General features: G+C 42.6%; 1 protein-coding gene across 3 annotated transcripts in view; it reads right to left on the bottom strand.

Moving 5' to 3' along the window:
• Positions 1-16,381, bottom strand: part of ATP8A2 (ATPase phospholipid transporting 8A2) — a 587,617-nt gene that overhangs the window by 391,947 nt on the left and 179,289 nt on the right. For all 3 annotated transcript variants that reach the window (XM_032838223.1, XM_032838221.1, XM_032838222.1), the window contains exons 18-23: positions 15,692-15,774; positions 12,844-12,893; positions 10,569-10,638; positions 9,592-9,676; positions 8,471-8,610; positions 6,787-6,925 (exon numbers count right to left, since the gene is read on the bottom strand). In XM_032838223.1, the coding sequence (XP_032694114.1) occupies positions 6,787-6,925; positions 8,471-8,610; positions 9,592-9,676; positions 10,569-10,638; positions 12,844-12,893; positions 15,692-15,774 (567 nt within the window). The remainder of the gene's footprint in view (positions 1-6,786; positions 6,926-8,470; positions 8,611-9,591; positions 9,677-10,568; positions 10,639-12,843; positions 12,894-15,691; positions 15,775-16,381) is intronic.

Below are 16,381 nucleotides of genomic sequence, written 5' to 3'. Positions count from 1 at the left end.
CATCAGCTGGGGAATTACAACCTTCAAGCAAGTACCTGGGTAAATCTCAAGGAAGGGGCTTAACCAATGCTGTTCCTAAAGCAAGTAGGAGGCTGGATTCTCCTTCACAGAAGAGCTAAAATATCTGTTAGAGATGCTATATTTAAGTGGACAAGGAGACAGGCATTTAACTAATGGGCAAGTCTGAGAACTACTGCATTTATGTGACAATTCTACTCAGCAGGGCTTCCCAACCCCCACCCCACCCGTCCTCCTCTAACCCCATGCTAAGGAAACCCTGTTAAAAGGCACCAAATAGACTTCAAAACATACAAAAGTTAAAACTAAGAAAAACCTTGTTTTCTTGTTGTTGTTTAGGAAGGAGACAATAAATATTTGTTTATTTTGGAATGTACAAATTACATCCTTCACTAACAATTGTCATTTCAGAACATTTTGTAGATCACTTCAGAACACAGGTCTTGAAGCACAAATTTATGGCTTTTAATCCAAATATTTTTAAAAGCAATACCATAAAGATACAGTCCAGTCCATTAACAATAGTTACCTCAAGGGAATGAGATTTTTTGCTTGCTAAAACAACTATGTATTATTTTAGAAACTAGAACAAACTGAATAATTTAAAATCATAATACCACATGGGCAAATACCTGTTTAACCTTTAAGACCAAAAAACAAAAAAAAAAAAAAAAAGGAGGAAACACGAAACAATTTTCTATGTTTTCAAACTTGTTCAAGTTCATATTTTAACAATAGTGATGAGTAAAACTAGGACGTTCCCAGAATGCCATTCAAAGTTCTGCCTGATTAGATTGACAAAATTAAAGTCTTTGTTTCCCATTAAAATTTTACAAGTGTATTCTTCTTTCCTTTAAATTCTTAGATCAGATCCAGAAGAGAGGTCTACACTTTATTTTCATTTACAAGATGGGATGTTGCAACTGTAATTATTTCCCACCATGGGAGGCTTGCTCTTTCTTTATATCCCCAGAGACCTCCAGCAACTTCATGCAACATAGACTGTTACAAATTTAGTATAACTAATGCAAAAGGATTTGCTGGTAGTTTTTGATTTGAACAACAGCTGCAGAAGCTAGCTATAATTTTTAAGCCCTCGCTTGCTGCTTTATTTTGTATTTTTCAGTTTAAGCAAAATGCTTCTTGACAACTGAAGCTACACAAAGATATTATGGAAAAACTCTTAGTATTTTTTTTAGCCGTTGCAGGGAGAGGGCAAGAAATAAAACCACTGACACTTCCATGAATTTCAATATACAAAACTAAAGGTTTCTGGAAATAGGATTTGTTGTTTGTTTGTTTGTTTAATTTGGAAAATGAAGTGAGATTCTGCTTAGAGAATTATCACACAGAACACCTGCACTGTACAGAGCATGGAAGTTTAACAGTTAATTGTGACTTAGTGAATGTGGCAAATTAAATTATGTCACCTCCAGTTTGGTGTGCTTGATTTCTAATGTTTGTGGATAAAATGAGATCAACTCTTGGAGAAGAGCCAGGTATGAAATGTCAATCCACGCTTGTAAATTAAGGTCTAGTTCTTTAATCTTGCAATCTAACAAAACGACCATAAAATCACTGAGGAGAGAACCTCTGGGATTTCACTTTTTATTGCACCTGAAATTAACAGCACACTACAAAAACATTTAGTCTTTCTACTACCTGAGTATAATCAACATTCAAAGAAATCAAAATATTACAGACTCTATGGTACTTAGAGCATGATTTTAAGAAAATAATTATCCATGCTAGAAATTATTACCAAACCAAGTCTGTCAGACCCTGCCATCATTCTACCTCTCTTTTGAGATAAGCTCACATTGTCAAAGGTACCCAAATCCAGATTTCTCGGAAGACATCTCTGGAAGGGTTAGGGACAGTTTATCCTTACTAACCATGTATCTTAGGATCAGATGAATAAAGCTACCCATCACTAGGATTCGGCATGGTTCCAAACCCTCAGTAAGTGTGTTGGTCCTAAATATTTTGAGAGAGAGTCTGATCAATATTTGCGTATGAATATACGAAGCATACTGCCAAACATCAAGAATGGATAATGAAAGACAGTATTCTTAATCTATTCCAGATGGGGTCAAAGAGGCTCAGTACAAAGTCCTTCATCATCCAGAGAACCAAGAAGCTAAGGATATGTCCACAGAACCACACACCTGTGCACCTTTCCCTCCAGATTCTTATCAGGAAGGCTCTGTCACATGTAAGAGCACATGGCCTCAGCCTTGCCTCACGAACCCATCCCCCCTTCCACCAAACTGGGCTGCTCAGACTTTTTTTTTAAATTCTATTAGCCAACATAGAGTACATCATCAGTTTCAGAGACAGAGTTCAGTAATTTATCAGTAATTCATTATCACATCACGTGCCCTCCTTATGCCTTTCTCTTTTTTTTTAAACAAATTCTCAAAGGCCCCACTTCTAAACCTATGTCATCCAAGAAGTTTCCCTGGTCTTTTTTGACTCAGATATTTTTCCTTCAAGGAAATGAATATCAACTGTCACAGGTACATGCCCAGATTTTTGGGACCTTCACAGTCTCTGTGACCTACACTGAGTTGCGTGGTATTTCTGTGCCTCAGTTCTATCTTTAAAAAAAGGAGGGTGGCTATCTCCAAGGAATCAGATATTTAAAAAACTGACAGAGAGGACTCAATTCTAGCTAACATTAATTCAGTATCTATTATGAACACCAGTCATACTATCTATCCTGCACAATTAATACTTTCTCATCTATGTCACCTTCTGCTTTGTCTCAGAATTAACTCACACCCCAATCAGGGAAGGAATGTGAGTTCCCTGAGCCTCGAGTAGCCAGCTGCAGGTAATCAAGAAATAATGTGTCTGACTTTTTTTGTTTAAAACAACACTCAAGTTGAGACAACCACCAAACAATGTCCCAGCTTCAATGAAAATAGAATCTGGTCTTCCTTTCAACACGCAAAACAAACTATAGGCACTAATAGGAGCAGGCACTATATTTACTCACTTTTAAAAATTAAACTTCTAAAACTGTAAGAAGTGGTTTATAAGTATTAAATGATGAGTCACAACAACTTAGAAATGGTTCAAGGAAAGCTCTTTCCCACTTAATGACTTTAAAATGGCTTTTGTTCTCACCCATCCTACGTTCATTAGAAAAAAAAATTATAGATTCTGTAGATTTCATATCTGCTGTCTACCTATTTAATAGATGTCTTACCCAGTGGTAATAAGGAAATGACATGACTCACAAAGACTACATCTGAAATTTCACTTTAGACTAATGGATGCCAAATCTTTAAGTTAAGAAAGAAAATTGCCAACTCCTTGAAACACAGCTAGTTAGCATAAATTCAAGCCCAGCACACTAGGATTCTGGCATCATGCCAGTTCCCAACCACCTAAAACCCACAGGCAAGAAGACGGTCTATATGGTACTCATTGGCTCCTAAGAGACACAAATACCCTGGAACTTAATTTGACTAAATATTTGTAAGGTATGAACTAGAAGTTACATTTTACAAATGCTTCCTTTTTAAAGATTTTATTTATTTATTTGTCAGAGAGAGAGAGAGAGAGAGACACGAGAGAGACAACACAATCAATGGAAGCAGCAGGCAGAGGGAAAAGCAGGCTCTCTGCTGAGCAGGGAGCCCCATGAGGGACTCGATCCCAAGACCCTGAAATCGTGACCTGAGCCAAAGGCAGACACTTAACTGACTGAGCCACCCAAGTATCCCTTACAAGCACCTCTATGATAAGTAAACCCACTGCCGAGGAGAGCCAACAACCCCACGTACCAACGGTCGGCTCCAAAGGTGAACTCTTACCGTAAGTACCACTAAGACCATATGATTAGTGGTAAGAGTCAACAGTCGTAAGAGTCAACAGTCATAAGAGTCAATAGTTATAAGACATCCCAATTTCAGGGACATTGACACAGGACAACAATGTGCATCCTGGAATGACTGGAACACAGGACCACTGTCCCCTACTCTTCAAATTTCAGACAACAGTTTTATGAAAACTATGTGAATCTGTTTAAAGAGAGCCCTGCACCAGAAGTGAAGAGCCCTAGGACCTCAAGCCAGCTTGGTCACGAAAAAGAACCTAACCTTCATAAACACTGAATTTCCCCCTTCAGCGATAAGACCATTCGTATGTAGAGACTGGAGACAGAATTCAGAAGGCACTCCTAGCAGACCGCTGCACTCAGCAGACATTCCATTCATTTGCTCTCTTGTCCTTCCTCCACAGAGACATAGAACTGCTAGACACCTGATCTTCTTCCCACATATCTTCTGGGTGCCCAAAAAATGCACAGAGAATGCACTACCATGGACAGACCATGCCGCATTATGGAAGATGGATCAGTAATGGCTCAGATTACTGGGGGGATGTGGAACCCGGGACAAGTAAACAGGCGTACAACCCACACTGAATTGGGGCACGACCTTGTGCTGCTTATAGCTGTCACCTGTGGTCTGGCATGGACAAGTCTGATACAGTGTCCTGATATCGACCCTTTGCTGAGCCTTCTGCATCATTTACAGGCTCGAGAGATGGCTTAAATTGGAAAATGGCATTTAAGCCCACGACACTGCTCAGGATTACCAATAAATTCTGAACGCAAATGAAAAAGTAATTCAGACAGAGCTCTTTCAAAGAATATCAGTTCCCTGGCTGCTGGCTGCATACTTAATAACACCAAAGATATGTTTGAATTCTGATACACTAGGAAAAGAAAAGGGAGTAGAAAAAAGCCTTCAGAAGACAAGACATCAGCAAAGTCATCAGCTTATATATAAGCAGGAAGCAATATCTCACTGTGGTCTTGCAGAGTAGCTGCTAAGAAAGATCAATTTTAAAATATCTAATGGCAACAAATGCTTCTGGCACCAAAACTACACATGTTCCTATACTCTTTTTGAAAAAAAAGTACAAAGTAATATAACCATCATTTTTACAAACTCTTCGGGCATGCATCAATTATACTGTAAGGCTCAGAGAAGCCTCATGACATTCAAGTCAAGCTTTCCTTTATGAATTATAACCCATTTGTGTTTTCTGGGTTGATTTTCAAGCCCTCATTTGTGTTTATTCCAAACTCCTCCAGACCCTGACATGCTCAGGTGTGACAAAGGAATAAGCAGGAAGAGGGATGCGTGTGCTGCCCAAGGGCAGGGTGATCTGGTAGAGAGGCCTTGAGAAGGACAACTGCCCTTTTCCAGCTAGCACAATGCCAGCAAAGTCACACTCGCTTCGTACAGCAAACACCAGAAAGCACTTAAGGAAGTCATCCGGGGCTAGGAGCATAAAAAGGTCAATAGTCCAGCAGGAACCCTCAGGCTCTGTTTTCCAGATCTTATCATTATCGTGCAATCTTAACTCGAGGAGTTACTCACTTCTTTGATATTGCTCTAAGTGAGCAGAAAGCATTCCCTAACCTGTCAGCATTTCAGGACAACAGTCAACTTTCCATGCTCTATATGAATCACAGGAGTCACATTATCAGTAGCAGGTGTTTTAGCCCAAATTTACATGAGAAATCATACCCGAAGGAACAACATACATAGAAAGAGACCTCGAGGGACAGTGTACCAAAAGCAGGTGTTTACCCTCATTTTACAAAATATTGCTGACATCACTAAAGGGCTGTACACTCTGGGTTTTTATTTCCCAGCAGTAGTGAGGGATCCACAAAGAAACACTGTTCACTTTTGTCCAGAAACATGCATTTGAAAGACAACACAAATCCATAGACAAAGTCTGTACCTGAGCTTCCAAGACTGTTCATGAGTCACATGTCATTCTCCTATGACTGATTACACTCATGTGGGAGCCCAGATTGCAAGTGACTAGCTACAACCTTGCTAAAAAATGATTAAATGACTCTTACCTATTAAACCAAAAACAACATTCACTGCAGAGAGGAGGTATCAGTCTACTACAGAGGTTATCTGAGAGACCGGGCCGCTTCAAAAGAGAAGGCTTAAGGAAAGGGGTACTTCTGGATTCAACTGATAATATTCCAAGGAAACTGCTCCCAATAGGGCAAGAGTCACTTAAATTTGGAGGTTCCAGTGTGTTCTTTCTGCAGGGAGTTGTGACACGGTCTACTTCTGTAAATACATTATAAGTCATGCGGTCCTTACACACTCATTTAGTCACATATGCACTGGGGCTTCTTATGCTGTAATGGGGCTAGAAGCACCAGGTAACTTGAAAGCAACTTCAATAACCAAAATCAGATCTTCTAAAATTAGTCATTTCAACTCCTTTCAAACTCAAAATGTGCCTCTTTTTCCCCAATTTTCATTTCCACGATGTTTAGCAAGCAAAGAGTTCACCAACCCAGACAGGGAAGGGAAAGGAAGAGACAGACTCTTAGAAGATCCAGTAGTTGGTAAAACCATTTAAGTGGTTATAATGCTATATTAAACTTAGCATTATATGCTATAATGCATATTAAACTTAGTGAAAAGACGATCTTAGTCTCAGACTACAATTTTGTGAGGAAAACAGTAAGAAAAAGTTGTCGAGTCTTGAATTCTGTATCTTATATAAGTGTGTTTAATACAATTCAGGGAGATAGAGTTTTAATGTTCATCCCAGGCAGATAACTCTCACAAAAGCATCCTCATTTGATTTAGGTAAACTTTTCTTGGCCTTAAAACATCATCTGTCAATGGATTTGAGGAAGCCTCAGGCACTTCTACCAGATACTTTAAAAACAATACAAAACCAACATCAGGAAATTTTAAAATTAATTACCTATATTAATTGCAGTTTCTTGTTTATCTCCTGTCAACACCCAGATTTTAATTTCTGCCTTCAGTAGAGTTGCTATGGTTTCTGGAACGCCTGCCTGAAGGCGATCTTCTATGGCTGTGGCTCCAAGTAACAGTAAATTCTAGATTGAAAAAGAATTTCGATTACAGACTGGTACATACTTAAGAGCAACATCAAGGACAAAACTGACCCCAAAAGGCAGCCAAAATGGTCCAACAGTTCTCTTATTTCCTCTGCACTAAACCTTTGCTTGCAGGTAATTAATGAGCTCTTGATGAGCGGCATTCTGAAGCTATCTGCAATATTAGAACCACCTGAAACACATAGGCAACCCAGCATTCATTATTTATTTCTTGGACCATGGGCATGTTAGAGTAGAAGTCACCTAGCAGTAAAGCATATGGGCAAGTTAACCTGAAGATATTCACAGGAGGTGAGCCTTCCCCTCTCACCCCACCGATAAGTAACACACATATTTTGTTATGGTTAACACGGGAGAAAAACTGATTCTAGATGATAACACTCATCTGATGACACAAGACTAAGGGACAGCTGATGCTAACAATTCAACAGCCAGAGATGAGAATATCGAAGATTCTTAAGATTGAGGAACTATCAAATGTTGCCCCTATTAAACTTCTTCCAGACCCACAGAGCCCAGCTCACAGTGAGGATGGGTATGGATGCATGGGGAGGTGGAGGGCCCTCAGCAGCCCGTACCTTGCCTGCTGGCCCGGCAGATTCCAGAGCCCCTGCACATAGCACCTACCTCCCCCGAGGCCCCCCCGAAGCCCCCTGAGGATAGGGCACCATAGCTTGATTACCCAACTGTGGGAAAACAGAACTACCACTGCTTGGTGCCACACAGGCCCATCATCTATGTAATCGTTTTCTGATTCTAAAAGTAACTTTGCTTATTTCTAGTAAAGCAGAGCAAATAAACACTTGAATTCCGTTCTACTCCAATCAAATTCCATTAAAGTGACAAGTAAATATAAAACCCAAACAACAATGGAATATTAATAAAAGTCAAGAGTAATTTTAAAAAAACACACACACAAAGAATGAGAAAAGCTAATGATTTCAGATTTCTAGAAACCAAAAAAAGAATGGGCCAATGGTTGCAGACATGAACCAGAAAAAAGGTGAAATCCAGCTGCCAGATTTGAGGGAATTCAATACCTAGAAAGCTACATAATGCTTTGGGATAAACTGCAAAGGCCCGGCACAGCAACAAAAGTCAGAGTGCACAAGACAGAGTAGCAACGGCAAAGGTAGCTACTATTAGAATAAGTGTGAAAATGCTTAGAATGAACAAGGTCCAACCAGCCTGCACATACTGAATTCTCCTGTAACTCAGTAAGGTGAGCGATCTCATTAAGTCTAATCTTAGGTAAACCCTGAGAGTCACTGACACTGTCTTTGACCTGATACTTCTTAAGATACTATTAACGCTTTAGCTAAAGGTGGTTCCACCTTCCAGGTAGCCCATTAAAAACTAAGTGTTTCATAAGCAAAATAAGACCTCGTTAAAAGCTAATGGTTAAGATTCATACAGGAAGAGGGAACATGGCTATAGAGCGAAACGGTTCCTGTCCAAAGACTCTGTTCTCTGCTCGGTGGAACCCCTCATTGGTCATGCAACAGCTGCCTCGCAGGTAATTACCTTCTCTATGATCTCGTAGCACTCTTCCAACCGCTGAGCTCGGTCTTTCAGTATCGTGCTGGCTTCTTGATAGACTTTCAGCCACTCCTCATACTCATGCTCAGAGAGGTCGGCATAAGCCACACACAGAGTCCTCAAGCCTGCAAAACAGCCCCAGTGTATCCAGAGACCCAGGCAAGCAGGATACCCTCCCTCCCAGGTGACATCACGTGGTCCATTTTCAACCAGCATGCTCAAAAAAAATTAAAGAAACTGTCTGCTTTTTAGGTCAACTTTCATGCATCTAAAAAGAGCACTGGAGAACAACTCCAGCAGATTTTGCTATAAACCACTGTGTGTATAAATCTGAGAGTACTTGGAAGCCACAGAGTGAACTCCCCACAGAGAGAAGCACAGGAGCTGGGCATGGCCCCCATGCGCATGGGTAGGGGACAGGCATCAGCAAGTACACTGGGTACATTTCAAGATGGCAATAAAAGCCCAGTGGGCCATCATGTGGACGACCCGGGCTTTCCAGCAGGCACACATGTGCACGCACGCACACGCACACACACACACACACACACGCATGCACGCATGGCCCTAGGGACGCAGGAAGGTGAAAAAGTGGCAGTCGGCAGTCCGGCAAGGCTCCAGCTTTCATCACGTCCCCTTTCTGGAAACCCTGACATCAGTGTTATTTGAGGCCTTTCAGAGAACTCCTTTCTTAGTCTCTGTGGGCTCCACGAATTATTGTTTCCTCAAGTCATGGTAAGCCAGTGTCATAGGAATAACAAAAGAAGGACAGGGGAAATAACCTCATGAGTTTCCTGAGAAGGGGAACAATAACTGCAAAATGATGGTACGGGTTGTGAGCTGGCCTGCCTGTTCCGTCCGTACTCCTGGTGAGGAGTCAGCTGAGTGTGGACTCTGGCACACATCCGGTCACTGTCATAGGCACAGAACACGGTGGGAGGGGCATTGGGGGTGGCACTAGGAAAGTATATCCTATGAGGAAGCCAAGGGCTGCACAAAACACACATGTCCATTCAGAACTCGACTGCTTCCCCCAAAGCATTAGCCACAAACACGTGAAAATACAACTTCGACGGTTAAAAATAACATTTCCAAATTTCACTTACCTTCCGTGGCAAAATATTCCAGATGGCACAGTGTTTCCTCCATGTATTTTGAATCTTTTGAGAGTCTCTCAAAAATGACATTATCCTTTAAAATAGAGAAACACTGTGACTAGCTATCCCTTAAATAAACCTTCCAGTCTGCATTCTAAACCTAGCTTTGTTTTAATGGTGCTTATCCAGTGTGTATGAGAATACTTGAGTGGACAAGCAGAAATAGTGTTGGCCAGAGTCAGTCATGAGCTTTGGAAAACGAATCGGGTATGAATGTGTCCAAACAAACACTTTTTGGGGAGAACCAGAAGTGTCAAGAGAATTATCAGGGACACAATGGTGCCTACATTTACCCAAATTTGCAAAATACATGCCCACATTTATAACACCTTTACGCAGAAGCGGAAAGGGTAACAGACACATCCTAAATTGCTCAAATACACTCTTGCCTCCTAACCCTGCAGGAGCCCCTGGCCAGGGGATGCACAGCCCACTAGGCACGGAACCCAGTTCAGCTAAGACACACCGAAGAACACAGCTCAGAAAAGCTCTCTGTGATGACAAACCACAACAACTAAGAAAAGCTGCTACTGAACATGTGCACACACACATGTGCACACGCACCATCTCAGGGTACTGAAAAGATTATCACGGGTCCATGTGAATCATTCTATCTTCCCAAGGTCAGAACCCACTAGCGGTAAATGAGACTCAGAAGTCAAGCTGCAAGGATTCCGCATGACCCAGCAAACTGCTGTTTCTGAAACCAACTGCTGGCTAAAAGCAAGCTTTTTGTAGGCCGCCACTGCCATGGTGGCCTGAACCACCACGATCTTCAGCGGACTTTTACCACCAGGTCAATTTTAAGGTCAGTCCGAAAGAGCCCTTCGACCTTGGGTAAACTCTCAGGGCAGGTGGGGACAACCCAGCGGAACGACGGAGCTGCCGACGGCGCCTGGCCCCACCAGTACTCAGCCAGTACTTACAGCCCCCTTACAGTAGAGCCGAAGTTGGCCTGAAGGAGTCCGAACAATCACAGACATTCTTTTTCTGTCACTGTGGGGGTAAGAAAAGAGAGGGACAGTCAGTCAACATTGGTCTGTATGATAGGACACATGCCCTATGATTAAGCACCCAACAAATCAAAAGATGATCTGAGAGCCCTAAAAATGGCAAAGCTCCATTTTCCTTACCTTTTCCTTCAGAGTTGGGCTTTATTGGATATCGCCTACTCTTTTTATTTACATATAATGGACATAAGCCTATTTTTCCCTCCCATGGAAACTCCCTGGCATAGCTGTTAATAGCAGGAGAGCCGAAATGGACTATTTGACCCTCTATTATGCACATTTAACTCGCTTGTGATAATACTCTGTAAAAGTGTTATTTTACAGCTCAAAATTTTAGTAATCCACCCAGTAAGGAGCAGAGGGGAAGCTTCACTATAAATCCACTTAGTCCAAAAGCCCCTTGTGTCTTCTGTTAACTGGAGTAGGAAAAAATGAGAAATTCATAGAACGCTCCTGACTCAGCACTGAGGTGTGCCTTATTAATGCCCTCCCCTCTCCACCATGGACACTTCTGCGCTCTTCTTTCATAACGACCCATGCTCACTCATGGAACCTTCAATGGCTCCCCGCTGCCTACAGATTCCAGTTCTTACTGGCCTCCACACACCTCTGCAGCCAGGCCTCATCCTCCACGAGCCCTCCCATGCACTTGCAGGCCTCCCACACACCAAGAAGACACAGCATGCTCTTTCTCTACACCTTCTGTCTCATGCCTTTTGCAGACATTTCATCCTCCTGAAACACATCCCAACCACAGTGGGCCCCTGACTGCCCACCCCTATAAGAGGATCCCCAATGGACTCTCAGCTCCTAGGACTGAAGGATATTCTCTCCCAGCTTTGTGTAAAGTCCCACATCCTAACCGACAGCACTCTGTCTGACCTACGTCTGAATTCTCTCTCAGCAAAGTTATTAACCCAGCATCTCAGTTTCTAAATGTATAAAGCAAGGCCGCCACCAAGTACTGCAAAGGAGTATTGTTAGGATTTGGTGGCATCTGGAAAGAGAAGAGTCAACTAAAATGAAATAGAACCACAGCTGTAACTACAAACAACCTTTTAACTCCCTAGTATTCCCCCAGAAAGTTTTTACTACATCCTCATGTCTCTATCCGTAGTCACCTGTTTTAACCCAATTCCCTTTCTCCTCCTTGTCCCTGTAATAACTGCTGGTCCCAGTTACCACAGTCACATAATAACATAGTCTCCAGGACATCCACAAGAGATGGGACACAAAAGTCTGAAGCAACGTTTAGTGTGTTCCTTACCTCCGCAAACAGGGACACTGCCCCTACTCCCCTATATGAACCACTACTGTTATCAACCATCCTTCTTTCCCTCTAAAAGCCCATCCTCAAGGGCTCTTGACCCACCAAAGCTCAGGTTTGCAGTCCTAAAACCAAAGACTAGGGCTAGAAAGCATTTCCCTCAAGAGGGTTAAAAATTGATCATTTCAAACAGCTTTAAAGCCGACAGAGGAAATGTGGGAATCGTTTAACAAAGGTTATTGAAAAACCCCACTTTTACTAATGGGAAAACATAATTTTGAGGTAGCAACAGAACCTTGCTCTAGTACTGACACTGAGTTCAATGTTAAGAAAGGAAATAAATCATTAAGATTTTTTTTTAATGACAAGGGAAACCAATTATCCAACAAATATTCATGGGTCTTAAATTAAATAAACCACACTGGGGAAGAATGAGCTGGAATATATACAGGAGAAATGCCCGATTCGGACAAAGTCTCTGACGGGATGGACCGATCTTATCAGCCGCCGCTCATCAGTTTCCCAGGCTGGGCATGAGAGCACTCAGAGGGAGCATGAGGCAGGACCTCATGGGACGTGGGAAAGACCAACAGAAATAGGGCCCCTGTCACATACTCCAAACTATGCAGACATGTCTGCAGCTGCCGATGCCAGAACAGCAGGTCTGGAAATCTAAAGAGGAGGATATGGAAGCATAAGGTTTCATTTGGAAAAAAAAAAAAAAAAAGAAAAATGATCTACTTCACTTTCTTTAATGAAAGTCACAAGTTCCAGAGAGGAGAGGGCTTGTGGAGATACATTTAATAAATTTAATACTTAGGTACTGTATTTAATCATGTTATACAATCTTCCAAACACCATGATGACGTTGTTAAATATATATGGAAGTTTTATTTCAAGTGCATGAAAGAGAAACAAACATACCTAGAAAATTCCAGGACGTTAAGGATTCCAAATGTCTGTTCCTGTCCCATCTAAAAGAAGAAAAGCAGGCTCTTACCTGAGGTGCAAAGTATTAAAATCTCAAAACGACAATATCCCCAATCACAAACCTCTCTGTACATACATCTCCCAGTCCCTCCAGGACTCTCTCTCTCTCTCTCTCTCTCTCTCTGTATAATACATACATGTACATACACATATTCCCTCTCCCGCCCTCCCTCCTCTCCAGCTCATTTTCTCTTCCCATCCTCCTGCAAAAGGCCTTTCCAGCAGCTATGGTTTCCCCACAAGCCAGTCCTGTGGGGTAATAGCTCCCCCTTCTGGTAGAAGCTTCTCACTCTTCTCCAGGCTGTCAAACAGCAGGCTGACACAGTCCCTTCCAACAGGCAAAAACATAGGACACAAGCTACACAGGTCAGCCTAAAACCCTGGGGCAGGTCATGCTTCTGAATTCAGAATTTTACAATTTTATATAAAAATGTATGCATACACCATGTGCCATAATTTCCCCATGGAGTTCTGGGGCAACACCCTGTAATCCAACTCATCAATTTTCTACAGCAAAATGTAAGACTATTCACACTGAGATTCTTAAGACCACAAATGACCTCATGTCAGTTCTGGTTACATTTTGCTGCCAAATGCCTAAGTCCCCAAATATGGGGGAGAAACTTTTAGAATTCAAAGTTTCTTGGATTTTGGATTTTAGATTTAGAAATAAGGATTATGGATGTGCCTAAGACTCTAGGGCAATTAATCAAATGTTATTGTTCTTCAAAGTTGGAACCTCAATATTCTCAATTTTTTCCAGAAGATTCTAGACTATGTGTGTACCACTTTCAAACTCCTTGATCAGACCTGCTCTCTATTTCCCTACTATATCACAGTGGAAAGAATGTGAGCCTTGGAGTTCCTGATGAATTTGAATCCTTTGCCACTAAGTGTGTGGCTTCCTTAGGAATGGTGGTAGCATCTGTCCCCTAGGTTTGAGAGAAGCAATGAATGAAGCAACACGCAAATTACCAAGTGCACGACTGACACACAGCAGCACCGATCCATCATTACTGCCCTGACCACAACTCCCTACCCCTTTTCCACACACCCTGAAATACAACCAGTGACCCACATCATCCAGCCTTCACTGGCCTTTATTCCCCTCCTCCTGCAACCACCAGTTCTTTCTGCTCAGCCTGTCCCAACTTGGTGAGATGCCCATTCAGAAATGTGCCCAATGGCACAAGTGCTGTGACTGCCAGGAACCAACCCATCTTTGCTATCCCATCAACCGCTGTGCAACCATGTGTAGCCCACAGACTCACTGTTAAGATGACCAGTAGGGCCACCACATGTAAAAAGCTGGTAACCGCCTCAAGAATGCGGGTTTGAGGATACTCTGGTATTTACGGTTAAACAGGATTTTGTAGTTATTATTGTGACCCTTATGAACCAGGTAGTCTTATTTACTCCCAGAAACATGGCCTTAAGAGGTTAATAAAAAGATGAAGAGGTGTCGATCCACTTTTGGTCAGCATCTACCGCCATGATGACAATGCCAGGGGGCTCTCTCTCTAGATCTCCATATTTATCCAGTACTGTGAGCAAAGCAAAAGCAGCCATGCTCTTCTCATCTCTCCCACTTGTGTCCCATCAGTCCACAGCTACTCCCAGTCCCTGTCACTGCAATGCAGAGAAAAGAGCAGCACCCATATGACAGAAAATCCTATAGCATATGTCAAGTCTCCTTAAACCGAAGGGGGTAAAGACTTCATTTATGAGAAGCTTCTATGAAGTAAATTCAATACCCCATCAGTTACTCTGTTCTACTTTAAAATAAAAATAATTATGATTTGATCTCTGCACTCCAGAAAAACCTGAAAGCTCCAAGAAATGGGCACACTGTAGGTGAATTTTCTAGGTACTGCATATAAGTACAAGAAAAATGTAGTGCCGCTAAGTTAGGAATAACAATGTATTATGTAAATTAGAAGTGAATTTCAAATGCATTAACAAGGCCTAGGGATAGAAGGATGCATGAAGGCAAAAACTGTTCTAATCCATGAATCTGTCCCAAATGGAGGAGTGGGGAGGATGGCAGTAACTGCCTCCAGGCCCTCATCAACCCATCCTGTAGCAAAACGCAGCCCCTCTAACTGGTCAGCATTAAACATGCCAGCACCTTGCCCCTCCTAACCAGCAATTTCCCCCACTGCCCACCTCAAGGGTCCTTATTGGATGTTATTCTTGATTTACATCTTTTTTTTCCTATCACCAAATTTCTCGCTCAGGCTTCCTGAGCAGGGAAACTCAAAAGTCAATCATAAAATAAATAAACCCTTGGCCCTAGGGAAAAGAAAAAACTCCTACAGATGCCAAAGATCTTCAGGGTCAACTCACTTCTCCCCCAGCCGGGGAGACGGATGCCAGCACACCGAGGGCTCTGCTGTGCAAATACTCTGGGTTCCAAGGCCGCAAAGACAGAGCCGCAGATCCCGCCCTCCAGACCCGTGGCCCATATGGCTAGTCCCTTGACCGCTGCAGAACAAAGAGCAGGCTTGCTTGCTTCTGTACTACAAACCACACCAGCGTATGAAAGACCTATGGAGAAGCATCTCCAAGAGAGAAAAACGCCTGCAACACAAACACAACGAGAATAATCTGAGAGAATCACGTGATACTAGCAGCTTCGCCATGGATCTAGTTTCTCACAGAAAAAAAAAAAAAAAAAGGAATGTAGCTATCCTGTTTCCATCAGACATGTTATTTCAAACACAGAGTCTTCAAAAAAGTCGGTGATGCACAAGGGGAAGAAATGCCCAGGCTTGTCACTCACTGCTTCTATGATGACCGAGTATGGCGTTCTGGCTGTGAAGACAAAGCCCAGCTTCCTAGCTCCCTTCACCAACGCAGCTTCATCTGTCAAGAGAGTTGATGAGGCATTGACTCATCACATGTAATGGTAGACTTCTGCCGAGCCCATGTTATTTTTCAAGTTAACCAAACCCACAGCAGTTGGAGAGGCCTGGCCTCCATGCTCAGTTAAGGATATAGGAGGCACTCACTCCCTCCCAGCACCAGGGTCCTGAGGGGCAGCACTTCTGTTAGGTCAGAAGACAGGAGCCAAAACGAAGTCATCGAGACAGGAGTGATGGCATACCTACTATTCTCGGTGGGGGTCAAGTTCTCCCTAAGGAACTTAAGCAACATTCCCATGGCTTTCTGACTAAATATCTTCTCTGAGTGAGGCAGTGTTTCAGTTCTAGTCCGGGGGGACTCAGAGTTCCAGGAAGTGGGTCAAGAGTTAGCACCCAGCTTAGTTCCACCAGCAGCTGGAAGATCTACGCTAGGTGGACGGTGAAGAGAGAAGCAGCGCTCCTCCCCCACGAGTTTTGTCTCGTGCAGGGTTGTCAGCTACGAGATGCAAGAAGGCCAGGGGTCTCATCTTGCTGTCACAGTGTTAGAGAGTCAGGAGGGCTCAGCACGACCTTTCTGTGGCTTTATCACTTGTCACCATAACCTGTAA

This window comes from Lontra canadensis, unplaced genomic scaffold (genome assembly GCF_010015895.1).
Source record: "Lontra canadensis isolate GAN:19392208 unplaced genomic scaffold, GSC_riverotter_1.0 scaffold103, whole genome shotgun sequence".
NCBI classification, from domain to species: domain Eukaryota; kingdom Metazoa; phylum Chordata; class Mammalia; order Carnivora; family Mustelidae; genus Lontra; species Lontra canadensis.
The sequence above is the reverse complement of the archived record's forward strand: the minus strand, read 5'-3'. Positions and strand labels throughout refer to the sequence as shown.